Raw genomic sequence first — 26,463 nt, 5'->3', positions numbered from 1 at the left:
AATGAAAAAAAAAAAGAGAGAGAGAGAGAGAGGCAGACACAGAGCGTTAGCAGGGCCTGAGGGTGTAGGGCGCAGCGTTTGTACAGAAAGCCAGCTCTGCCGTGCGCAGACGCGCCCGGGAACGCGGTTCAGTTTATTTGGTTTTTTTTTTTTTTGCATTATTTCACTCTTCTGGGTCTCTTTTCCAAAGGGTTTTTATTTAGGGAAAGAGCTCAACTCCAGTCCCCCAGGTGCAGTGTGCGCCTGCCCCCAACCAAGCACGCTTGCAAATATGCCCCCCACCCTTTCCCTGGATTGCAGAGTGCCCCCGTGTGCGCACGGGGAGCACACGAAAACACGCGTGTACACAGGCGGGGCTCTGCCTGTCCGTGGCCCGTGACATTGAGGGAGATGGCCGTGTCACACCTGCTCACACGCGAGTCTGCGAGGCACTGCGCGCCTGAGTCGGAGTTTCCACGCACGCCTATCCCGGGAGCGGGGCTGGTGCGTACCCCCACTATTAGGAGAGTGTGGGGGTCTGCGAGGCGCCGGTACGCGGGAACACGTTGCCCGGGAACTTGCGTGTATCCGTAGGCGGCGGAAACACGTGTGTTAGGGTAGGCCTCGGGCCGGACGATCCCTACTGCCGTCACCCCTCCAAGCTCAGCTCCGGAGTTTAAGAGGCCTGGGGGTTTCCGGAATCCGGTATGAATCTGGGGCACGGTTCGGAGAACCCCGGCTCCGAAACAGCTCTTCAGCGCGGCCTCCAGAGGCTGCAAGGGGAGGGGCACAGTGGGAAGTCAAAGGCCCGGCTGTTTTTGCCCCCTCAACCAAGACCACTCTGACCCACCCTGGGCGTCTCAGCCTATCCACCCCCCCTATAATACTACACACACACACACACACACACACACCTATAATACACACACACCCCTATAATACTACACAAACACACCTATAATACTACACAAACACACACACCCCTATAATACTACACAAACACATACACCTATAATACTACACACACACACCCCTATAATACTACACACACACACACACACACACACACACACAGGCTAGGCCACGCCCCCGCTCTCCCAGACAGACAGACAGACAGACACACACACACACACACACACACACACACACACACACACACACACGCTTCGGGCCACGCCCCCGCCCTCCAAGCCTCGCCCCGGATAATAAACTCAAACTTCCAAATCCCGCCCCTAAGCCCGCGCCCCTCCTCCGGCAGTGCCCTCCCCTCTGCGCCCCGCCCACAGGCAGAAGCCCAGCCCCATACCTGGCGTAGGGGGGCGGTGGTGCGTCGTGCACCCCAGAGGCCGCCAGCGCCTGCTCGTAGGTGGGGAGGCCTGGGGGTGGGGGTAGGGGCGTCGGCGGGCTCAGAGAGCTCAGGGGACTGATGAGCTCGGCCCTGGGGACAGAAGGTGCACTGTTAGCAGGATAGAGAGCCTTGGGAGAAGGAGGAAAGACGTAGGGAGACAGAGACACTGAGGGTGGTGGGGAGACAGAGGTGGAAGGGAGATGGACCAAGGAAAAAGAGGGTCACCTTCAACCTGACTCTACACACAGAAAAGCACCTCGAAGTGACAGGCAGATGCACAGGGACAGGCAGCCACAGAAATCAACAACTGCTGAGACAGACTCGTTCACAGACACAAGTGCTCCAGATACAAGCAGAGAGTCGTGGAGAAAGAGGCAGCCCTGCAGAGAGGCAGGCAGACACACACAAGGAACAGACAGACACAACAAAGGTACACTCAGCCACAAATTTCCCAGATCCACTCTTCACAAAAAACTCTTCCTAGAAACCTTTAGGCCCACTATCCTTCAAGACTAATGCTCAAGCCCTCTCTTCGACCCTGCCACTGAGAGACACACCTAGACAACTGACACAGGCACACAGAAACACAGCTACACCTTGTCACCACGGAAACTGACATCCCACAGACACCCACAGACCACAGGCTGCAGCCTCACCAGATATAATACCCACAGAATGATAATCACACATAAAACTGGTACTGCAAAGACAGCCAGGCAGCAAATATTGAATGAGTTCCTACTTTGTGCCAGGTGCTGTGGATATAATCAGAGAGATGCCACAACTGGACACAGAATCTCACAGACTCACTCTCCACATGACGGTCTCCTCAGATCTTTCAGCAGCGCCCAACCGCCCCCAATCTGGCCCATCTCCTTAGGTTGACCCTTCCTCCCTTCCCTGCTCCCCAGCCCCTCCTCCCCAAAGCCCCCTTACTCTTGAGGACAGGGCTGCTGGCCTCGGTCCTGACGGCAATGCAGATACCAAAAGGCTCCCAGGCTGGCCAGGACCATGAGCAGGATGCCCACTGTCAGTCCCACAGCCATGCTTGCTACGTCCCCTCGTCCACGTCCTATGGGGGGGAGGAGGGCACAGCGTTAGGGGCTGTCACCCTCTCCAACATCCAGATACTTTCCCCTGAGGTAGGGGAAACCTTTCCAGATTTCCCCTGAGGGAAGACGACTGGCCAAGAAGGCAGAGCTGGGGCCACTTCCTAGCTGTGTGAACTCAGGCAACTCACCTCACTCATTTCTGTGAGCCTCCATTTCCTGCTCTGTAAAATGGGAATAATAACCCCTCCCGAATAGGGTGCAAAAATGCAATGAATTAAATGCAGAAAGGGCCTGGGATGACCTCATCTGAGACTAGAAAATAGGGCAATTGTCTCTCTAAGAGGAGAGAGAACCCTCCTAAGATGGCAGTTGACATGCTTACTTAGGGTAGGGAGTTCAGACAGCCAACTCTCTGAACCCCCATACTGAGCATTGCCAGATTTAGCAAATACTAATGAGGATACCCAGTTAAATGTGAATTTTACATAAACAGTGAATTTCTTTTTTTTGGCCACCACAGACGGCATGCAGGATCTTAGTTCCCCGACCAGGGATCGAACCCATCCATGCCCCCTGCAGTGGAAGCACGGAGTCCTAACCACTGGACTGCCAGGGAATTCTAATTTTTTAGTATAAGTATGTCCCATGGAATATATGAGATATACTAAAAAATTATTCCTGTGTATTTGAAATTCACATTTAACTGGGCTGGGGGAGAGCTGTCTTGTATTTTATCTGGCAACCCCATTCCCTCTGGAATGCAACACCTTTTACCAACCAGGCTAAGGAGGGGCAAGGCCTTACCAGAAGGCTAGGAAGAACTTATCTATCAAGGAGGAATGTAGGGACATCCCCTCAAAAACAGATTGCTGGTGTTTAGAACTCATGTGGACCCTTGGCTAAGGTGAAGCGCCTTTAGCAATCGAGGCTTCGTGTCTGAGGAAAAGGGGGGTGGGGCACAGGGAGGGCCCTGGCTTTGTGAGGCCTTGCTAGGTCTTGATGCTGGGGAAACTTCCTTTAGCACTGGGTAGGGGGGACTTTCCTCAAACAGTAAACCTCAGGCTTTTAGCCCTCTTAGCAAAAAGCTGCACTAAGAAGGGGGGATGGGGGACGGGCTTCCTGATTCCGACATGTTTCAGGTGGACTAGAGAAGCCAACAGGCCTTGATAGGCCTGTAGCAAAGCAGTTACCTCCCCTAGCAACCAATGTGAGGACTTCAGCCCAGACTTAGGGCCTGTTGCTAAGGTGGAAACACCCCTAGCAACCAGGCCACCCAGGGGTGAGATGCCCGGTGCCTGGAGGGGGGTCCTCCTGTGGGCAGGAGGCCTTGGGTCCTGAGCTTGGTTAGGTGTGGTTGCTAGGAAGAAGGCCTCCTTAGCAACCAGGCTGAAGCCAGGATGGGGTTGTGGGGGAGGGGAAGCCAACCAGGTAGTGAGTGCTGCTGTCTTCCTTGGTCCAGCCTGGCCAGGCTTTGTTGCTAAGGAGCAGCCCCCACTTAGCAACAAGGCTGCAGCCACGATGGGGCCTCAGAACTCAGAGGAGGGGTTGGGGCTGGGCTGATCGGGCAGGTGAGGACAGACAGGCTTCCACCAATTGGCCTACCCCAGCCCCGTTGCTAGGGAGCAACCCCCCTAGCAACCAAGCTGCAGAAGGGGCTGGGGCTCTGGACTCCAAAGAGGGGCTCAGGTGGGCCAGGGCCTCTGAGCCTGAGGCCTCAGGGCTGTAACCTCTCCTTCCAACTGTCCTCCTTCCTGGGGACATGGGACCTACCCCGAATAAGATGTGGTGGGTTCCTCGGGCAAGGGCTCTAGTCTCAGAGGAGGGGATTTCTTTACCAACCCCCTCCAGGAACTCAGGAGCATGGAACATGGAGGGGGTGAGATCGGGCTGGGGGATGTTCATTCAGCCTCCACAGAAAGGAGCTGCCTTAGTTGCACAGAATGAGAGGGCTCCCCCAACTCACCTCCTTTGCCATTGTAGATGTAGTTCTCCCAGAAGCGCTCCTTGAATGGGCAGGAGGAGAGAAGGCAGAAAGGCATCAACTGGGAGGTTCTACACCTCCAAACCAGCCCGCCCTGATCTCTGAGGCACGAGGGCAGAGGGAGCTGGGGGGCAGGACCCCACCCCCGCCCAGGTCCTGGAGAAGACAGAGGGACTCCGGGGACCCAGGCCCTCACCGTCAGAGTATTGTCCTCAAAGTACTCCCGCGCCTCTTCCCAGGAACACCTCTCCTCTTGACACTCCCGTTCCAGGTTCCCTGGCGTGAACAGCTCCAGGTCCCAGTGATTGGCTCGTGGAATCCGCCTAAGGCTGCCCAGGAAGCTCTGGGCCTCTGGGGAGTCCAGGAAGATTTCTGGACCCAAAAGACATAAGGGCCAGAAAAATGGAGGGTGCCTAGGACTGGGGACATGAAGGAGCCAGAACTTAAGGGGATGAAGAGCTATGGGGTCCTGGGGGAGGAGGCAACTGCAGGCAGAGTTTTTCCTGGGCCAGAGGAAGTTGGATGTTTGTGCCTGGACTCCGGCTCTTCCCGCAAACGCTCACCTTGGTCTTGCTCCCCACTGGGTGAGGTGTCCAGGCAGGTGGTCAATCCCAGGTACAGCAGCAGCACAGAGCGGTGGCTCCTCATACTTTGTGGACGCTAGGAACCAGGTGTGGTTAGGTGAGAAGTGCCTCAGCTCCTGGAGAATGAGGCCAGGTCTCCCCGCCTGGACTCTGTGGTCCAGGAATTATAATAATAGCAGACACTTACGTGGTCTGTATCCTGGACCACACTGTTCAAGGTCATTTACCTCTAACAACTCAGTTTCATTTTCACCACAGTGCTATTATTATCTCCGTTTGATACAGGAGGAAACTGAGGCACAGAGAAGTAAAAGAACTTGCCCAAGTTCATAGTTTGCAAGATTCAGAGGCAGGATTTCAGCAAAGGCAGTGTCCCTCCAGAAACGAGAGCCAGGAGTTTATCTTTTTTTCTGCTGTGTCTGCAGCCCCCAGCATGGGTTTTGGCACAAAGTAGGAGCTCATAAACATGTCCATTGATAGGGATTCCTTCTTCCTGGTAATTTCCATGTATATCCACCTCTCTGTGCCCATTGCCACATTCAGCCACGGAATCAAAGATTACAGAAGAGGTAAAACCAGAGGCCTGTATCCTGGGGTCCAGGAGCTGGGGGAGGGGGCAGCGGTCCTGGACTCCTGGGTTTGGGGGCCCCAACTTCTGGGTCCCAGAAGAGCAGGGAGCCAGGTAGCCAGGGTCCCCAAGCCAGGCTCTGCCTCCAGGGACATTCACTTACCTGCCTAGACTTGTGAGCACTGTCCCCTCCTCCTTAATCAGGGCCTCCTCAGCCAGCTGCAGCCAGCAGTGAAGGGGGACAGGGGAGAAGGGAGGGGAGAGGAAGGAGGGGTTACCCTGCTCACTATAGTCGTCACAATCCCGGTTTCTGGCCAGAGGGGCGTGGTTTGCGATTACCTGCCCTGGGCGGGACTCAGGTAAGGGGCAACGTATTTAAAGGGACCTTATGATTAAGGGTCTAAGGTCCAGAGCCCCATAGGGAGGCCAGGGTCTCCGACACCGTGGGGGACTTAGGGAGTTGGATAGGCGCCCCGTCCCCTCCTATCCAATTTCCCCCCAGAGAGCTCGCCAGATAGAGCTAGGGAAATAAAACAGCTAGGTCTCCAGATATCTAGAAACTGGCGGGAAACTTGTGCCTTGGTCCCTGGGGGTAGGTGGGTATGCCGTAGTAAATTCCTGCTTCCTGAGAACGGCTCTGACTTCCGATTTCTCAACTGCTCCATTTATAAAGTGGGGACAGAGGAGTTGTCCCTTCTCTATTGTCTCTTATTTTGCAGCAGAAAAGTGGATGATATACTTTGGTAAGCAGGCTTTACAATCTCTGGGCGAAGTGATTAGTCCTTAAACACAGGCTTGGGGAGACGCAAAGCGCCCGCCCAGGGAAACGCCCCCTATTCACACCAGTTTCACTGACCGGAACCTTCGACTTGCCACTCACGTTTCCGGAGGGAGGAAGAGAAGAAGGGAGCACTTACCAAGCCGCAAGAGATACCTCCGCAAATAGGGGCAGACCTACTTCCGGTCTCTTCCGCCAGGCGGAAGTGAGCTGAGCGGAGAGGGAAAACAGCACTCCTTTCCGGTGTAGGGGTACAGTTGAAGTAGCTACCGACGAGGGAGGAGTCGTTCGTGAGGTGAGTTCCAGGCGGTGAAAGGATAGTATTAGTGAGATCACCTTCCGGTGGGCAAGAGTCTTGGGCTCCTGAGGGAGACTAGGACAGGATTTTGAATTCCCGACTTCCTGGCAGTCCTTAATAGAGCACTCTAGGCGCCCCAAGTTTGAAGCCGGACTACCTCCCTGGAGGTAGCCAAACCTTCAGCCGGCAGTTCTCAGGAGAGTTTTAGTTCCACTGCAGACGGATGGGCCGGGGATCCCAGGGGAAAGAGGAGACTGGGGTCTCCTAGGGGTCTAATGAGTGAGAGCTGAGGAAGAAGCACCCCTTTCCAGGCCTCCGTTTCCCAGATTGTGATGGGGAGGGCGGAGAAGGATTGTGCAGTCGCCTGCCGCCGCCTCCCTGCCCCCTTTTGACAGCCGCTTCCCTCTCGGAGTAGCTGTAGGGTTAACGTTTTCCTCTGTGGAGCTTTGGGGTCAGGCAGTCCTGGGTTCACATCCTGATGGTGTTGCTGATTCGGTGTGAACTCGGGTCTTGATGGATCCTTAAAACAATTTCACTTTAATATTTTATTATGTTTTATTATGAAAATGTTCCAACTTATATAAAAGTGAGAGAATAATAGAAGAATCCCTATCGCCCAGAGTTACCAGTTATTAGTATTTTTTGACATATTGGCTGGGTATTTTTAAAAATTAAATATATAAGGCAAATCCTATCCATCGTGACATTTCACCCGTAAATACCTCAGGATACATGTGTAAAAAACAGGGACATTTTTACAACATTGTAAATTAACTATACTTGTTTTAATTTTTAAAAAGCACACACGCACACAAAAAAGCAGGGACATTTTCCTCCATGACCACAATACTATTACACTTACAAAAGCAACCCTAATATTACCTATTACTTGGTCCATAATCAAATTCTGCTTCTGAAAAAATGCCTTTTAAAAAAAGAAGTTTCACTTTTTTGAATCAGAATCCATTCAAGTCATTGTTATGTCTCTTAAATTGCTCTTAATTTCAAACAGTCTCACCTCCACCCCACCCCCCCGTTTTTTTTCCTTGGCAGTTGATTCATTGAAGAAACTGGGTCAGTTATTCCGTTATCATCCCACCATCTGAACTTGTCTTTTTGCTTCTTTGACATGGTGATGGCCTTTCACTTATTCCTCCATTATTCCCGCCGCACCCCCCTCCCCAACTGCCACACCCTCTCTCTATGGATTAACCTAATCTGGACGTTTCACATAAATGGAATCTTTTTCCTGTCTGGTTTCTTTCACTTAGCATAATGTTGTCAAGGTTCATCCATTTTGTAGCATGTGTCAGTACTTCTTTTTAAAGCTAAATAATATTCCTTTGTATGAGATATACCACATTTTGTTTATCCACGCGTCAGTCAATGGACATTTGTGTTGTTTCCACTTTTTGGCTATTGTGAATATGCTGCTTGCGCTTGTGTACAAGTTTTAGTGTGGACATAAGTTTTCATTTCTTTTGGCGGTGGAATTGCTGAATCAAATGGTAACTCTGTGTTTAGCCTTCTGAGGAACTGCCAGACTTTTCCAAAGTGGCTGCTTCATTTTGCATTCCCACCCTCAGTGTCTGAGTGTTTCAATTTCTCCACACTGGTTATGATCCAACTTTTTTTTTTTTGGCCATGCCGAGTGGCATGCGGGATCTTCCCCAACCGGGGATCGAACCTGTGTCCCCTGCAGTGGATGAGTGGAGTCTTAACCACCAAACCGCTAGGGAAGTCCATGATCTGACTTTTTGACTGTAGTCATCCTGTGGGTGTGAAGTAGTATCTCACTGCTGTTTCTTGTTTTTTTTTTTTAAGATTTTTTCAATGGGGACCCTTTTTAAAGTCTTTGTTACAGTATTGCTTCTGTTTTTTTTTTTTCCCTTTTAAATTTATTTATTTATTTTTGGCTGTGTTGGGTCTTCATTGCTGTGCGTGGGCTTTCTCTGGTTGCTGTGAGCGGGGGCTACTCTTCATTGCGGTGTATGGGCTTCTTATTGTGGTGGCTTCTCTTGTTGCGGAGCACGGGCTCTAGGCATGTGGGCTTCATTAGTTGTGGCACGCGGGCTCAGTAGTTGTGGCTCACGGGCTCTAGAGCGCAGGCTCATTAGTTGTGGCGCATGGGCTTAGTTGGTCCGTGGCATGTGGGATCTTCCCGGACCAGGGCTCGAACCCATGTCCACTGCATTGGCAGGCGGATTCTTAACCACTGTGCCACCAGGGAAGCCCCGCTTCTGTTTTATGGTTTGTTTTTTTGGCCACGAGGCATGAGACAAGCGGGATGTTCACTCCTGGACCAGGGATCGAACCCGTACCCCTTGCATTGGAAGGCAAAGTCTTAATCACTGGACCACCAGGGAAGTCCCTCACTGCTGTTTTGACTGCATTTCCTTCATGATTAATGATGTGGAACATTTTTTTCATGTGCTTATTGGCCATTTATATATCCTCTTTGGAGAAATGTCTATTTTGATCCTTTGCCCATTTTTAAATTGGGTTATTTGTCTTTTTATTATTGGGTTGTAAATTTCTTATATATTCTAGATACAATTCCTTGTCAGACAGATGATTGGCTACCACCACCTGTTTTGGTACAGCTTGCAAACCAAGAATGGTTTTTAACATTTTTCAATAATTGGAAAAGACCATAACCAACAAGGACCCACTGTATCTCACAGAGAACTATACTCAATATTTTGTAATACCCTATAAGGGAAAAGAATCTGAAAAAGAATATATATATGAATCACTTTGCTGTACACCTGAAACTAACACACAATCCTGTAAATCAACTACACTTAAATTTTTTAAAAATTGGAAAAAATCAAAAGAAGAATAATATTTTGTGATATGTGATTCAGATACCAGTGTCCATAAAAGAAGTTTTATTGGAACACAGTCATGGCCATTCAGTTATATAGTGTCCACGGATGCTTTGCCAAACAAGGGCAGAGTTGAGTAGTTGTGACAGGGGCCATGTGGCCCACAAAGGTGAAAATCTTTACTCTCTAGCCTTTTCTTGCAGATCTCTGCTATAGCCTCTGGCTTCCTAGAATCAGGAAATTAAATTGAAAGGCTTGATTAATTTAGCTTCAGGCATCTTGGCATGGCTGCTTCAGAGCTGCTAGCTTCAAGCCTGGCTGCCCCACTTTTAGGGATGGTGAGATTGATCAGGGGCTTCAGGTAGTGTTTACAGACTTAACGTTTGTCCCCAACCCCTCCCAAAATCTTATATCTCCAATATGACTATTTGGAGATAGGACCTTTCCCGAAGTAATTAGGGTTAAATGAGGTCATAAGAGTGGGGTCCTAACCCATGGGGTTGGTGTCCTTAGAAGAGCAGGAGCTACCAGAGAGCAAGCACTCTCTCCGCCCTGTGAGGCCACAGCCAGAAGGTGGCCAGCCATCTGCAAGCCAGGAGGAGAGGCCTCACCAAAACCCAACCATGGTGGCACCCTGATCTCAGACTTCTGGCCTCCAGAACTGTGAGAAAATAATTGTCTGTTGTGTAAGCCACCCAGTCTATGGCATTTTGTTTTGGCAGTCCTAGCTGACTAATACAGGTAGGAACAGCACAAACATGCCGTTGTAAAGCTATGTTTTTCTGCTTTCTACTAGCAAATATCAGCACCCTGCGGATGTCCAGTTGCCATCAGGTGCCTTAGTGAATCAGTTATGTCATCAGGGGTTGCAAAATGGTGACTTTCCAATTCTTTCATTCCTCCCACATTTCTTTATCCAAGCTGTTTTTCACCTTGAGCCACGTCCAAGGAGCAGTAGAAGGGAGTGACGTGATCTAAGCTCCCTTTTGAAAAGCTCACCAGGGCTCCTCTGTCAAGGAACAGACTGAGGAAGAGACCAGTTAATCCCTCCGGGCCTCTGTTTTCTCACCTCTAAAATGGGGAGAACCTACCTCGCAGGTTATCCCGAGGACCCAATGCGTTCAGAACTGTGAAGCGCTTCGCCCAGGGCCTGGTGCATAAGTGTTGGAAGGATGTGATGGTCATTTCTATTCCTGTAGTGCTTTTATGTTGATTGGATGGATGATTCATTCATTGGTTACACACCTCCCCCTGCCCTAGGGTTGGAAGTGGTTAACTGATCCTATCTGACATCTCTGTGCCCCACAGGTGCCAGGCAGTGCCAGGACCCATCCTGGAGTCCAACCCAGGCCCCGCCTCGAGGGGCTTCTAGTCTGGGGGGAGAAATTCTGAGGGGTGGCAGCTATAATGGACGGAAATCAGGGCATTGTCAGAGCACCAGGCATGCCCAACTCAGGCTTCCCAGAAGAGGCGACTCCTGATGGAGCCTGGGAGGAGGAAGGGGGTGGGATTTCCAGGGGGGAGGTCCAGGGTTACAGGAGCTGCCCCACTCCACGGTGAGAGTCAGCACAGTGCCTGAGGCTGCCTGCAGCCCGACAGCATCAGGGGTGGTGAGGGCCACAGACTCACATGCCTGGGTCAGACCCCGGCTGCATGACCTTGGGCACCTTCTCCCTGCCTCTGTTTCCTTGTTGGTAGCGACTGTTTGGGTTGTGGCGTCCGGTGGAGTTAATATGTATAAAATACTTAGAACAGGGCCAGGTTCACCAAACCTCCTAATAAATACCAGCCATTGTTAATAGAACATCTCAGACCCTCGCTTTTGCTCTTAGGGGGCTCCCTCTTTCCTGCTTCCAACACATCCTGTTTGTGTCTGTGATTTCCTTGAGTGTAATCGGCCCTTTGGGTTCCTTTAACACAGGTCTCCGCCCCCCTGGGACGGCCTGCAGCATCCATGTGTCCCACGCTATTCAAGGGAGGGGGCTTGTAGCATCCTTTAGTTCTCAGAGGGTTCTCTGTTCCCAAGAGATTCAGGATTCAAACGAATCAACTGCAGAAAAAGACAGTCGGGAGAGAATAAGGGAGATTTGAATACCAGCTGGATAGGAAAGGATGGTAAGGGATTATTAATGCATTAATGGTATTGTGGTCGTGTTTTTGTTTTTGTTTTTGTTTTGTGGTACGCGGGCCTCTCACTGCTGTGGCCTCTCCCGTTGCGGAGCACAGGCTCCGGACGCGCAGGCTCAGCGGCCATGGCTCACGGGCCCAGCCGCTCCACGGCATGCGGGATCCTCCTGGACCGGGGCACGAACCCGTGTCGCCTGCATCGGCAGGCAGACTCCCAACCACTGCGCCACCGGGGAAGCCCTGTGGTCATGTTTTTTAAACACAGTAGCCACGAGTCCCCAGAGGCTGTGGGGCACTTTGATATGTGGCTAGTGCCCCCGAGGGACTGTGTTTTTTAATCATTTCATTTTAATTAATTTAAATTCAAGCATCGATACTGGATTCAATTCCTGGAAAACTGTTAAGTACGTTTGGCACAGCAGGGCGTGTGAATGTACATTTGCTCCTGTAAATTTTATGAACCCGAAATATAGGACAAGTTTCCCCAATGAAACTTTCGTGTCTGAAGTGAGATGTGTTGAGAGAGTGGACTAGACGCTGGATTTTGAAGACTTTGTAGGAGAACGGGAATGAGTTGGCCTTTATTCTTGGATTGTGACCTCCCCGGGAGGACTGCAGCTGTCACGTGGTTAAGGGTACGGCTCCAGAGCTCGGCTGCGGCTGCCTGGGTTCGAGTCTGGCTCTGTTGCCACTTCCCAGCTGGGGGACTGCATGGGCCTGTTTTCTCCTCTGTAAAATGGGAAGGAGGATATATAACAGCTGATGTTACTTTGGACGTGGCCTCTCTGAAACGCTAGTGACGTGAGATGGTAGTAATTCTGGTTTCTCTTTTGAGGTTGTCCTCACTGAGGACACAATAAAGCTGCTGACCCCTGGTCAACCCTGGTCAGCGGTTCTCAGATGTTTTGGTCTCAGCACCTTAAAAACCATCAAGGACTCCAAAAAGCTTTTGTTTGTGGGAGTTCTGTCTATCAGGATTTGCCATATCAGGGGAATTCCCCTGGCAGTCCAGTGGTTAGGACACGGCACTTTCACTGCTGAGGGCCTGGGTTCGATCCCTGGTCAGGGAAGTAAGATCCTGCAAGCCTCGCTGCATGGCCGAAAGAAAAAAAGATTTGCCATATCAGAAAGGAAAACAGACATGAAACTGTCTTTATTGAGATATAATTCACATGACACAAATACAATTCGTGGTTTTCCGTATAATCACTGTTTTTGCAACCATCCCCATTTTCTGATTTCAGGACGTTTTCATCACTGCAGAAAGAAACCCCATACCCCTTAGCGGCCACTGCACGCCCCTGCCCCCGGTCCCCCCTTCTCCCAGCCTGTGGCAACCACCAATCTGCTTTCTGTCTCTATGGATCTGCCAATTCTGGACCTTTCATATAAATGGAATCAACAACACATGGCCTTTTCTACCTGGCTCTGTTCACTCCGCATAATATAACAGACATTTTTAAAACCCAAGGATGCACAAGCACAAGTCACACAGCCTCTGGAAAACCCCACTGGACACTAGAGAGAAGGAGAGGAACAAAGGCAAACACATTTGTTTTATTTATTTATTTTTAGAGTGCTCTTTTTATATTTATTTATTTGGCTGCGCTGGGTCTTAGTTGCAGCACGTGGGATCTTCATTGCGGCATGCAGGATCTTTAGTTGGAGCGTGTGAACTCTTAGTTGCGGCATGCGTGTGGGATCTAGTTCCCTGACCAAGGATCGAACCCGTGCCCCCTTCATCGAGAGCACAGAGTCTTAGCCACTGGACCACCAGGGAAGTCCCAAACATGATTTAGTATTACAAAAATAGTTTCATGGACCCCCTGAAACTATCTTAGGGACCCCTGGGGTCCCTGGACCTTCCTTTGAGAACCACTGCCCTAGGCAAATGGCTTCACTTCTGTGCCTCAGTTTGCCCCTCTCCAAAGTGGAGATGGGGGTGGGACGGACCTCAGAGGGTGGCTGAGGTTGGACGATTGAGAGTTGGCCTGGGGGTCGGGGGGGGGGGGGTCAAGCAGTGTCCCTTGGGATTATTCCCATGACCGCCTGGCAAAGTAAAGAAATGCTCCATCTGTAGCGGTTCCTCTCTCTCTCAGAGGGAGAATGTCCCGGTCCACAAAGCCAGAGAACTTGGCTACAAGACAAGCAGCCCAGCGCCAAATACCGCAGAGGGTCAAGGCAGTTGACAACTAAGAATAGAGTGGGGAATTTGTCCCTGAGGAGGTGAACTCGACCTTCATGAGTGCCAGTGGGGAGGGGGGAGCTGGGGCGGAAGCCAGGGGGCCAGGGCGGAGGAGGGGGATGGCAGGTGAGCTGGGGTGGCAGCAGGTGCTGGACTTGCTCCAAAGCTGGGGGTGAGGGGAAGCTGGAGGAGGGGCGGTGGGTGGAGTTGGGGTGTTTCACCAAGGTTACTTTCTGCAAGCAGCACAGTGGCCGCGGCTGGGGTGATAGAAATGTTCCGCATCTCGATTCGGGGCGGGGTTAGTTACGAGGGTGTATGCAATTGTCAAAACGTATCAAGCGGCATCCTTAAGGTCTGTGCATCTATTCTATGTAAATATACCTACAAAACAAAAACTGGGTTTCTGGGAGGAAGACGCCAGTAGGGGGAGTGCGAGATCTGTAGCTCAAGGAGAGGTTTGTGTTTGAGTTTTGAAAGTGAAAGGCAAGTTTCTGCAAGCATCCGGAACCAGGAAATAAAGATGAAGTTGCTTTTGTACATTTTGGGTGCTCCTGGTTGTGCCTCCCTCCCCCACCTTCTGGATCCTCCTTTCAGCCACAGAGCCAGAGAGAATATTTCCTGAACATTCCATATGCCATGCTCTGAGTATGACCTCACTTAGTCCACACAGCAATCCAGTCGTGTCAACTAGATCCCATGGTTCTCCCTACTTCTTACCAAAGGACTCAGAGAGGAAATTACAAGTCCAGAGGCACAGCCAGTAGGGGGCCAGCCTTGGACTCAAGCCCAGGCAGGTCTTATTCCTTTGATCCATATAACCCTCTCCTTCTTGTTTCATTTATTCTTATTTATCCCCCAGTCAGTCCCCTCCCCTACATGGGCAATCATTCTTATATGCATCATCTTTTGTTTGCAGGTGTTTAAAATGGATCGTTTTGTTCATGTGCAGATTGTTTTATTTCTTACTTTTTTCACCCAGCATTGTGTTTTAAAAATACACCCACAGGAATTCCGTGTTGGTCTGGTGGTTAGGACTCGGCGCTTTCACTGCTGAGGGCGAGGGTTCAATCCCTGGTTGGGAAACTAAGACTCCACAAGCTGCATGGCAGTGCCAAAAGAAAAAAAGTCACCCCCGATGCTCTGTACACACCTAGTCAGTTGCATCTCACTGCTGGGTGGTCTCCACGAGGGGCAGTCACTATCCATTCCACGAGGGCAGGATATTCAGTTGCCTTTGACTCCCCTCCAGCATAAATAACACCACTGTGAACATCCTCACACAGGCTCCCTAGTGGTGTCGCCTTTGGGAAACATACACCCAAGTGCAGAATCGCCTGCACTCACTTTGCTGAAGTACCACCGGCCTGTGTTCCCCCAGCATCACCTGAGGGGATTCCTATCACCCACCCTCACCCTATCCAGCTCCTATCTTATCCAGCTCTCAAAGTTTCACCCACCAGCCTAGTGATAGATTTAAAATGATGTCTCCCTGTGGTTTTCCTGTGAGGAGAATTTGAGGCATCTCTCCATCTACCTGTTAGTCTTTGAGCTTCTTCTGTAAATCGCCTCTTCATATCCTCTGCTCATTTTCCTCTTGGTGTAGCTGGGTTTTTCTTGTTGATTTGCCAGAGTTCTGCGGACAGTCAGTTCTGCTCTAACACTTGTTTTGAAAACTCGAGATTTATTCCAGTGCGATTGATACATTAGGGGACGGTTTGAACATAAGGCATAATGCACCTAAATGAACCCAGGTGCGCTTGGTTGAAATGAGCGTGTAGGCATACACAGAGCACACGCTCAACACATCCACGACATCTACTGGGCGCTTCAGTTCCCCATTCGTGTTACGAGCCCCACCGATCACATCTGGTGCTAGAACTTTCCATCAGATAACCCTCCTTCCACCACCTCACAGTAACTCACAACGTGTACCCCTTCCGACACCACTTCCACAAGCAAACTTCAGGTCCTTTTCAGGGTTAAGTGCCATATTTTTTTTTTTTGGAGGGATAGGCATTTCTTAACCATTTAACGTGTGTAAAACTCTCTTCCCCTGCCCCACTCCCAGCTTTCCCATCAGATCAGATCGGGGGCCAGAAAGGTCCAGTCCTCTCTGCGTGGCCCGCTCTGGTCACACAGCCCTGCAGCTGCCCTTTCCTGACCCCCCGGGATGACACGCCACGGCAAGAACTGCACGGCGGGGGCCGTCTACACCTACCATGAGAAGAAGAAGGACACAGGTACTGGGTTTGGGACGGGGGGCAAATGGACCCTGAAGTCCCCATGTTACCTTGCTCCTCTGGTTGTGCTTTCTGGGCATGTGTCTTTCCCCCGACCATGTACGTAACAGCCACGTGACTGATGGTCATGACCGGAAACGTAACAGCCCACGTGAGCCAGCCACCTTCTCCCTGCCTTGTCGTGGGCACTGTGTTAAGTGCCTTCCATGCTAAGCCTCCCAAACACCCACTGAGGAAGGAATCACTGTTGTCAGGCCATATTCCAGAGGCGGAAACTGAGGCCCAGAGAGGTACAGACGCTTGAGCTTGGTCACAGAGCCAGAAGGCCCGAGGGGAGTCAGTTACGAGCCTCTTCCCCGAGCTGCCTCAGGGACAGGGCCTGTCTGTCACTTACACTCTGGGGATGAACGCCTTCCTGTGGGTTGTGCAGCCCTGTCCCCAATGCAGACACATAGCCCAAGCTCTTGACTGCCTATTCTCTGAGTCCCCCTGCCTCGGAGTCCTCTCTGTGCCTTTGTCTCTGGATTTGGAGACAGGCCTCTCCAAAGGTTTGTCTGCCTCTCCGTCCCTCTGCCTCTCTGTCCCCAGCGGCCTCAGGCTACGGCACCCAGAACATCCGACTGAGCCGGGATGCCGTCAAGGACTTCGACTGCTGCTGCCTGTCTCTGCAGCCCTGCCACGACCCTGTTGTTACGTAAGCTGGGAACGCGGGTGGGTGGGTCAGGGTGGTGAGGTCAAGGGAACCGCCAGGAGGGGGCTGCACAGCCAGGGCGCCCTGGCAAGTCACCCACCCTCCCGCAGCCTCAGTGTCCTCCTCTGAGACATGGGCATGATCCTACCTAGTACGCTTCATGGGGTGTGGAAAAGAAAACATTCACAATAGAGGGTAGGGCTCCTGGAAAGTTGCTAGCCCATAATAACAGCTCACGTGTGGAGTGCTTACTGTTACCTACCTCTTAGCGTCTGGCAAAGGCTTCAGCGAGATAATGGGTAGAAGGTACTTAGTCCACTGACTAAATATGTGCTCAATTACTGGTCCATTTTGTAGACATCGCGATGAGAGTAGATCGTGGTTCAGGGTCCCCGAGGCCACCGGCAGGTTCAGTGCTTCACTAGAAGAACCCACAGAGCTCAGCAAAGCACTTACCCTCAAATAACAGCTTATGACAGCGAAAGGTTACAGATTAAAAACAGCAATGGGGGTGGTTTCCCAGGCAGTCCAGTGGTGAAGACTCCGAGCTTCCAGTGCAGGGGGCGTGGGTTTGATCCCTGGTCGGGGAACTAAGATCGCACATGCTGGGCTTCCCTGGTGGTGCAGTGGTTAAGAATCCGCCTGCCAATACAGGGAACACAGGCTTGATCCCCAGTCCGGGAAGATCCCACATGCCATGTGGCACGGACAAAAAAAAAAATTTTGTTAAATAAATTTATTTATTTTTGGCTGCATTGGGTCTTTGTTGCTGCACGTGGGCTTTCTCTAGTTGCAGCGAGTGGGGGCTACTCTTTGTTGTGGTGCGCGGTCTTCTCATTGCGGTGGCTTCTCTTGTTGTGGAGTATGGGCTCTAGGCGCGCAGGTTTCAGTAGTGGCATACGGGCTCAGTAGTTGGAGCTCGTGGGTTCTAGAGCGCAGGCTCAGTAGTTGTAGTGCACGGGCTTAGTTGCTTCGCGGCATGTGGGATCTTCCTGGACCAGGGCTCGAACCCGTGCCCCCTGCATTGGCAGGCAGATTCTTAACCACTGTGCCACCAGGGAAGCCCCCCCAAATTTTTTTAAATAAATAAGATCAGCAGTGGGAAAAGACACATGGGGCAGAGTCCCAGAGAGACCAGGCACAAGCCTCCTTTGCCTCTCTCAGTGGAGTCACAGGAAAGCGCTTAATTTTCGCAGCAGCAGTTACTACCCACCAGGAAGCTCGCTCCAGCCTTGGTGTCCAGGGTTTTTATTGGAGGTTAGTCACCTAGGCTTGGCTGACCTTGGTCTTCAGCCCCTCCAGAGGTCCAGCTCACACCACAGGGTCCCAGCCTCCCAGGCAAACGGACACTCTTTAACAGGCAGGACATTCCAAGGCCTAGAGGTGCCCTCCCAGGAGCCAGTCCTCCGGTTGGAATGTGCAGGGTTTGGACAGCCCAGGCATGCTGAGCTAACCCTTTACGATGTGAGATTTTGCCACTGCATCAGAGAACGTGCTACAGCCAGGAGAGTTAAAGCAGTGTGGTCACCTCAGAGAGCGAAGCCGAGCCCTGAGTGAGCAGCTGCCTAGAAGATGCTTAGTGGTTGCCCTGGGCAGGGAGCTGATGTTCAGCAGGTGACTGTCAACCTCTGGCCATGTGGCCTGGGCCAGGCCCATGTTTTCTCATCCCCTCCTCTCTTTGCAGCCCCGATGGCTACCTATATGAGCGGGAGGCAATCCTAGAGTACATTTTGCACCAGAAGAAGGAGATCGCCCGGCAGATGAAGGTGGTGGGGCTGGGAGAAGGGGGTGCAGGCGTGGGTAGGTGGTTTCGATGCTGGGCCTCCCGTCTAAATTCCTCCCCGCCCAGGCCTCTGCCTGTGCTGTTCCCTCTGCCGGGCACACCGTCCCCTCCCACTTCTGGTTAAATTCTCCTCGTTCTCCAGATTTCAGCCCAGGTGTTGCCTCCTCTGGCCTCTTGCTAGTCCAGGGCCCTGAGGGCCTGCCCCTGTCACCTCTTCTTTGGCACTTGTCACAGTTGTGACTCTACCTGTGGCTGTCTGATACAGGCCCCAGGGGCAGGGAGCGGGGCTCTCACCCACCCCAAGGCCCTAGGTTCTCGGGACATACTTGGTAAATGAGTGGCTGCCAGCTCATCTCCTTGGGCCTCAGTTTTACTGTCTCTAAAATGGGCTGACAGGGCCAAACCAGAGGGCACTGCAGGGCATGCGGGAAATGCTCACAGATGAGAACTTCTTAGGCATTTTCTTGGAGCCAGGCCCACCTTCCATGGCTGAGCTCATTTTGTGGCTAGGAGGGACCCTATCTCCCTCCTTGTCCTGCCGGCTTTTCCGGAGCTCAGGAAGCACTGGGGGCCAGATTCTTGTTGAGCCTTTGGTCTGGAGTGCGTGGCTTCCCCTGTGCCCAGGTCCTCCACCCAGCCTGGTGGCTCCTCATCATGGAGCCCGCATCGGAAGCCCTCCCGAGCGTCAGTCAGCGTCAGCGTTCCCTCCTTGCTCACTGGGTGGCCGGAGCAGTGTCTCCTCTTGCCCTCACGCTGCCTGAGCCTTCCTGGCTCCCTAAACCTTCTCTGCTCCCTATTATCCTGGAACTCGGGCCCTTGAGGGCAGGGACAGAGTCTACACTGCATGGACTGTATAATAGACAAGTGATCAGATATACTGTATAATTAATATCATATGGCCCCAAATTACATTTATTGAGCACCTACTATATGCCAGGCCAGGTGCTAAGTGTTTTAAAAAATCATCCTGTGTAAACCTCCCAGTGAGCCTCCGAGGTAGGTCACCATTGTCAGCCCATTTTACGGATGAAGAAACTGAGGCCAGGAGAGGTCACAGTGCTTACTGGAGGCCACAGAGCTCATCAGTGACAAAGGCAGGGTTTGAGCTCTGGCCGTCTCCCTTCAGCCAAGCTGTTGACCACCGAGTCCCAAACCAGCTAAACCGGAAATGGCTTAACTGTCCTACAGTTGGTGAAGGGACAGGCGAAGGCAGCAGAGGCACGCCATGGCTAACTGTGCCGCCGATTAAAGATTCCCACCCAGGCAGTCACCAGCCTCTGCTAAACAGAGCCTCTGCCAGGAACCTCCCCTGTATGGGTTCCAGTTCACCCACCTTTAAATTCAAAGAGGCACCCCAACCCCCACCTAGGGTGCCCCGAACTCACAACCCACAGGAGGATGCCTAGCTCGCTCCTGCCTGGCTGCCCACAGGCCTACGAGAAGCAGCGGGGCGTCCGGCGTGAGGAGCAGAAGGGGCTGCGGCAGGCGGCCGCGCAGGACCAGGTGCGGGGCTTCCTGGAGAAGGAGGCGGCCATCGTGAGCCGGCCCCTTAACCCCTTCACGCCCAAGGCCGCCTCCGGGAACTGCCCAGGTGAGAGAGAAGTGGACATGCAAGTGGGTGGGGCTCCCGTGGGGCCGGGTGCCTCCCTGGGTGCGGCTTTCGAACCCCTCTCCCCCCCGGCAGATGATGTCCGACCCGGGTCCAGTGCGGGCCCCACAGGCAAGGACAAGGACAAAGCGCTGCCCAGCTTCTGGATCCCATCGCTGACCCCCGAGGCCAAGGCCACCAAGCTGGAGAAGCCGGTGAGCCCCCTACTCCAGCAAGCGCCCGTGTGTGCCCACTTTGCCAGAGAGGGCCAGGGTCCTGAGGGCCCCCTCCCCTCCCTCACAGGGACCCCCATCCTCCCTCCGCCTGGCTCTAGCCCCGCCTGTTGACTCGGCCCCCCTCCTGCTCCCCAGTCTCGCATCGTGACCTGCCCCATGTCCGGGAGGCCGCTGCGCATGTCCGACCTGACGCCCGTGCGCTTCACGCCGCTCGACAGCTCCGTGGACCGCGTGGGGCTCATCACGCGCAGTGAGCGCTACGTGTGCGCCGTGACCCGCGACAGCCTGAGCAACTCCACGCCGTGCGCTGTCCTGCGGCCCTCGTGAGTCCCCTGGGGGACAGCCTGGGGACCTGCGGGACAGGGCGGGCTCGGGGTGCGGCTCTCTCTTGGGGGCGGGGCCTCTGATCGTCATACCCCACACTCACCCTCACTACAGTGGGGCCGTGGTCACCGTGGAGTGCGTGGAGAAGCTGATTCGCAAGGACATGGTGGACCCCGTGACCGGAGGGAAGCTCACGGACCGCGACATCATCGTGCTGCAGCGGGTGAGTGGCACCCCTTCTCCCTGTCCCCTCGCCTTCCGGTAACCCCGACCTGCTTCCAGAGGGCCCGCCCCCTTACCGAGGCCCTGCCCCACCAAGGGGGAGGGGCCCAACCTAACCTCGCGGGCTAGGGAGCCCCCACGGCACCCCAGCTCCCCAACGCCTCTCCTCCTCCCCCTCCTCCTCCTCCTCCTCCCCCTCCTCCCCCTCCTCCTCCTCCTCCTCCCCCTCCTCCTCCTCCTCCCCCTCCTCCCCCTCCTCCTCCTCCTCCTCCTCCTCCTCTAGGGCGGCACGGGCTTCGCGGGCTCCGGAGTGAAGCTGCAGGCCGAGAAGTCCCGGCCGGTGATGCAGGCCTGAGCGCGCGGGAAACCAAATAAATGGGCTTGTTGGACGCGACAGACCGTGTGGCGCCTTCATTCACCGCACCGGAGTCCGGTGACAGCGTGCGCTCAGGAATGACTGCACTTTGAAAGCGTGGTCTAACAATATTTGATGTGGTCTCACGTTAACAGTAATATCTGAATCGAATGCAAACGCACAGTTTAAAGTGGGTTGAGTGGCCAGAAGTCGGAGTCTGGGCCGCGACCACAGGAGGGCGCCACTTTAACGGACTCTAGAAATCCCCGCCCTTTCTTTTGAGTTAAGCCAAATTTGAAGCCCAGGAGGCGATCCGGAACGCGCTCCCTTTGTAAAGTTTGATAAGACACGCAAAGGAAATGAAGTGCTGTGTGTGACCGAGAAAGCACCTGTCTAGAGAAGGCGGTCAGGAACACTCCCTCCCCCACCACCTGGAGGCTGGAGGGTGAAGAGGAAGAGGAAACCGCAAGTGCAAAGTCCCGGAGGCAGCACTTGGCAGGTGTCAGGAGAGGGAGGAGTTCAGAGCAACCAGGCCTAGTGGACCTGCCCGGAGCTCAGACTTGACTAGGAGGGCAGGGGTGGCCTTTAAAGCTATGTTTTTAATAACCATTGAATCACAAAAGCAGACCCTGTGCAGTGTGGAGAACCAGAGCATACAGTCAAGCAAAGATTGCAAAAATAAAGTCTTAAAAGTCCTGACTCTCTGAGCAATACCCAGGTCCTGTCCTTCCAGGTCTTTCTCACACAAGTTTTTTCAACCAAAGTGAGATTTCCATGCAAGTACTGTTCTGTTCATTGAACAGTCTCTACCGTTTCATTTTGGTAAAAGGTCTTCTCATCTAATGCCCAGGCGAGATTCAGAGTGTCGTTGAGTGCTGGGCAAGCCCCTGTCTGGTACAGGACCAGTTGGTGCATCTGCAGGGAAAGGTGTTAGCAGGAGGGGGGGTCATCCTTGCACCCTGGGGAGCCCCGGAAACCCAGCAGTTCCTCCCTCAGACACTTCTAGACCCTTCCCTTGGTCCCTAAGAGCCTTCACGCCCCACTCTTGAGCTCCCAGTCCCATCGTCTTGGGAGGATGCTTGTACCCATTTTGCAGAACAGCCCACTGAGGCTGAGAAGACAACTTGCCCAAAGTCACACTGCTCAAGGCCATAGCTGAGCCCAGGTTCACCCAGAGGTCAGCCATCTCCAGATACCTGCACCCGCCTCATTCAGTCCTGCCCTCCACATCCTTTGCACCCTTCCTCCCCTAGGTTTCCCACACTGCCACCCACAGACCTCTCCACATTGGCAAGCTCCCACCCCATCCCTTTACCCAGAATGATAGAGATCTTCCCTCCTTCTCTAAACACCCCCAATCCCCGTCCTCTTTCTTTTTTTTTTTTTTTTGTGGTAGGCGGGCCTCTCACTGTTGTGGCCTCTCGTGTTGGGGAGCACAGGCTCCGGATGCGCAGGCTCAGTGGCCATGGCTCACGGGCCCAGCCGTGTCCCCTGCATCGGCAGGCAGACTCCCAACCACTGCGCCACCAGGGAAGCCCCCCGTCCTCTTTCTTAAGAGCTCTCAACCACCCCGAGTCTTTTCTCTCAGTCCCTCCACCCACCCAAGGATCCTGTTTATGTGTGGTACAGACCACTCCCCACCCCAAATAAAGATTTAAAGGTGCAAGATTGGAAATTCTGGATTTCCACAAGAAGCCTAAATCCCACTCTTTGGTTCACAGGCCCTTTGAGACACTCTTTGCGGGGAGGGGTGCGGTGTGAGTCAAGGTCCTCAGTCTAAGCCATAGGTTTCCTTTAAGATTTCAAAGGTAATAAGGAGAGGAAGCAAGAGTCAGACCACAGCTGAAGCTGTGACAGGAGAAGGGGGGACGGGAAGTGGAGACAAATTTTGTGTTTTCTCAGCAGAGGTTCCTTAGACACTGGTCTAGAGTTCAGAGCAAAGGGGCTTCCCTGGTGGCGCAGTGGTTAACAATCCGCCTGCCAATGCAGGGGACATGGGTTCGAGCCCTGGTCCGGGAAGATCCCACATGCCGCGGAGCAACTAAGCCTGTGCACCACAACTACTAAAGCCCGCATGCCTAGAACCCGTGCTCCTCAACAAGAGAAGCCACTGCAATGAGAAGCCCGTGCACCGCAATGAAGAGTAGCCCCCGCTCTCTGCAACTAGAGAAAGCCCGCACGCAGCAACAAAGACCCAGCACAGCCAAAAATAAATAAATAAATATTTAAAAATATATTAAGTTCAGAGCAAGAAATGGGCGTGGTGGGGCTTACCTTGGGTGGTGTGTGTCCACTGGTGGCTCCAGCCTCAACCAGCCACAAACAGTACTTTAGGACAACTGTAATTACTTGTTGAGATTTTTAAATTGGGGAGACTTTTCTGGAAAGCGAAAACTATATAGACAGGGAGCAAATCCTTGGTGTCCAGGGGTGGGGGAGGGATTGACTACAAGGAGGGTTAACAAGAGTTTGAGGAGGGGGGATGGATCTGTTCTAATCTTAACTGTGGTGATGGTTGTATGAATATGATTTGTCAAAATTCACCAAAGAGAGTGGACTCTATATGAACTAAAATTTTAAAATGCAGGGCTTCCCTGGCGGCGTTGAGAGTCCACCCGCCGATGCAGGGGACACGGCTTCGTGCCCCGGTCCAGGAAGATCCCACATGCCACGGAGGGGCTGGGCCCGTGAGCCATGGCCGCTGAGCCTGCGTGTCCAGAGCCTGTGCTCCGCAACGGGAGAGGCCACAGCAGTGAGAGGCCCGCGTACCACACACACACACACAAAAAGTCCTGGTTTGGGACTTCCCTGGCGGTCCAGTGGTTAAGACTCTGCACTTCCCTGGACTCCACACTTCCACTACAGGGGGCACGGGTTTGATCCCTGGTCAGGGAACTAACATTCCACATGCCACATGGTGCAGCCAGATAAAGAAAGAAAGAAAGAGAGAAAGAGAAAGGAAGGACAGAAGAAAAGGAAGGAAGGAAGAAAGGAAGGAAGGAAAGAAAGAAAAGAAAGAAAGAAAGAAAGAAAAGAAAAAAGAAAGGCAGTCCTGGTTTGTTGTTGGGGTGATGAAAATGTTCCGGGATCAGCTGATGGTGATGGATACACAACCTTGTAAATTTAAAGATCACTGAATCGTACACTTCAAAGGGTTAATAATTTTCTAGTAGACGAGTTATAACTCAATGTTTTAAAAATCAGAAGATCTGACATCGTCAAGAGACCCCACCCGACTGCTTCTCCCAGGCTGGCTCTCAGAAGCCGGTGGATTTCATCACTGATCTGGAGGTGTCGGGGGTCACCAGAGAACTAAAAGCAGAAACAGTTCCAAAGTTCCCGAAGTTCTCAGTCAGCACGTGGAGAAACTAGAATTTTCTTTACTACGCTGGTAGGCGTGGAAACTGGGGAAACGATTTGGCAACATGTAGTAAAACTAAAGAATGGTGACTGCATGACCTGGCAATCTTACTCTGACCTCTGCAACCAACACACATACAAACAGGCTCAACAAAACACAAACTAGAATGTTCACAGCACCTCTGTTTGTCATAGCCACTTACTGGAAATGACCCAAGTTTATCAACAGCAGAATGCATGACCTGTGGGCCATTCCCAGTGGAGTGCTATACAGCAATGAAAAGGACCACTCTGCCCAACACCTATGAGTGCACACAGCATGCTTCTACTTCACTAAATAAATAGGCGGAAGTATGCCCTTTGAAATCGGGGTACTAGTTATCCTTGGGGAGGTGATGTCTGGGTCCTCCTGGGGGCGGATAGTGTTTTCTTTCTTCATCTGAGTACTAGTTACAAGTGTGTGCACGCAGTCTGAAAATTCATGTTGCTGAACACTTGAGTTGTACACTTTTCTATTCATATGTTATTCTCCCATAAAAATGTCCTTAAATTCACTGCAATAACAAAGAGATGTCCTTGGCAGTTTGGCAGTGTCTACCGAATGCATAAATTCCATTTCTAGGAATTTATCTGCAGTTAAATTCATGGAAAATTACGGATGTACTAGTGCCTTCTGTGCAGCATCCTTTGGAAGAGAAAAGACTAGAAACAAATGTTGTTCAGTAGAGAACTGATTAAATAATCTATCCAGGAGAATACCACTCAGCTGTAAGACTGAGAGAAAGCAGGGGGAAGGGGGGAGAGAAAGGAAATTAAGACATTCTTTGTGGACTGAACTGAAATAGTCTTCAAAATGTATTCTTGGGCCTCCCTGGTGGCGCAGTGGTTGAGAGTCCGCCTGCCGATGCAGGGGATACGGGTTCGTGCCCCGGTCCGGGAGGATCCCGTATGCCGCGGAGCGGCTGGGCCCGTGGGCCGTGGCCGCTGGGCCTGCGCGTCCGGAGCCTGTGCTCCGCAACGGGAGAGGCCACAACAGTGAGAGGCCCGCATACCGCAAAAAAAAAAAAAAATGTATTCTTAATTACCTTAATGAAAAAATAAATAATTTTTAATTAATTTATTTTATTTATTCTTTTTTTTTCTTTTTCTTTTTGGCTGCCATGGGTCTTCATTGCTGCGTGTGGGCTTTCTCTAGTTGAGGCAAGCGGGGGCTACTCTTCACTGCAGTGTGTGGGCTTCTCATTGCCGTGGCTTCTCTTGTTGCAGAGCACGGGATGTAGGCGCACGGGCTTCAGTAGTTGTGGCACGCAGGCTCAGTAGTTGTGGCTCACAGGCTCTAGAGCGCAGGCTCAGTAGTTGTGGCGCACGGGCTCAGTTGCTCCGCGGCATGTGGGATCTTCCCAGACCAGGGCTCGAACCCATGTCCCCTGCATTGGCAGGCGGATTCTTAACCACTGCGCCACTGCGGAAGCCCATAAATAATTTTTAAAATTTAAAATTGGAGGATTCCGGCTCAAGAAAAAAAAAAAAAAAGCATTAAGAGAAACAAGAAAGGTATTTATCTGCTATCATTTCCATTAAAAGTAAAACAAGGGGCTTCCCTGGTGGCACAGTGGTTGGGGGTCCGCCTGCCGATGCAGGGGACACGGGTTCGTGCCCCGGTCCGGGAGGATCCCGCATGCCGTGGAGCGGCTGGGCCCGTGGGCCGTGGCTGCTGGGCCTGCGCGTCCGGAGCCTGTGCTCCACAGCGGGAGAGGCCGCAACAGTGAGAGGCCCGCGTACCGCAAAAACAAACAAACAAATAAATAAATAAAGTAAAACAAGTTGTGCTTTTTTTGCTTAATTCTGTGTAAATTCTCCCTGAGAAAAACACTGGCTGCCAGAAGACGCGACCTTACTGGAAGGAAGGCTTTGGTTTCAGTATCATCATATGTAT

General features: G+C 52.3%; 2 protein-coding genes across 4 annotated transcripts; one reads left to right on the top strand and one right to left on the bottom strand.

The window, feature by feature from the left end:
* Nucleotides 1–77: 77 nt before the first annotated feature.
* On the bottom strand, nt 78–6,460 carry PRRG2 (proline rich and Gla domain 2). 3 transcript variants are annotated; one of them, XM_081215299.1, is made up of 7 exons: nt 6,430–6,460; nt 4,924–5,020; nt 4,557–4,732; nt 4,343–4,382; nt 2,264–2,399; nt 1,286–1,417; nt 78–752 (listed from the first exon to the last, which is right to left on the bottom strand). In XM_081215299.1, the coding sequence occupies exons 2-7, from the start codon at nt 5,006–5,008 to the stop codon at nt 734–736; spliced, it is 588 nt and encodes a 195-aa protein (XP_081071425.1). In that variant the 5' UTR covers nt 5,009–5,020; nt 6,430–6,460; the 3' UTR covers nt 78–733. The 3 variants fall into 3 exon arrangements, with proteins under 3 accessions (XP_081071425.1, XP_081071426.1, XP_081071424.1); XM_081215300.1 differs by lacking the exon at nt 6,430–6,460 and adding an exon at nt 6,393–6,420; XM_081215298.1 differs by lacking the exon at nt 6,430–6,460 and adding an exon at nt 5,676–5,760.
* Nucleotides 6,456–21,862, top strand: NOSIP (nitric oxide synthase interacting protein). Its single transcript, XM_081215297.1, has 9 exons — nt 6,456–6,585; nt 15,797–15,968; nt 16,557–16,662; nt 18,344–18,425; nt 19,874–20,033; nt 20,127–20,245; nt 20,402–20,589; nt 20,705–20,813; nt 21,096–21,862. Exons 2-9 carry the CDS (start codon nt 15,899–15,901, stop codon nt 21,165–21,167), a joined length of 906 nt encoding a protein of 301 aa, XP_081071423.1. The 5' UTR covers nt 6,456–6,585; nt 15,797–15,898; the 3' UTR covers nt 21,168–21,862.
* The last annotated feature ends 4,601 nt before the right edge of the window (nt 21,863–26,463 follow it).

The sequence above is a fragment of the Mesoplodon bidens genome, assembly GCF_964165515.1.
Source record: "Mesoplodon bidens genome assembly, chromosome: 18".
In the NCBI taxonomy this organism is placed as follows: Eukaryota; Metazoa; Chordata; class Mammalia; order Artiodactyla; family Ziphiidae; genus Mesoplodon; species Mesoplodon bidens.
The sequence above is the reverse complement of the archived record's forward strand: the minus strand, read 5'-3'. Positions and strand labels throughout refer to the sequence as shown.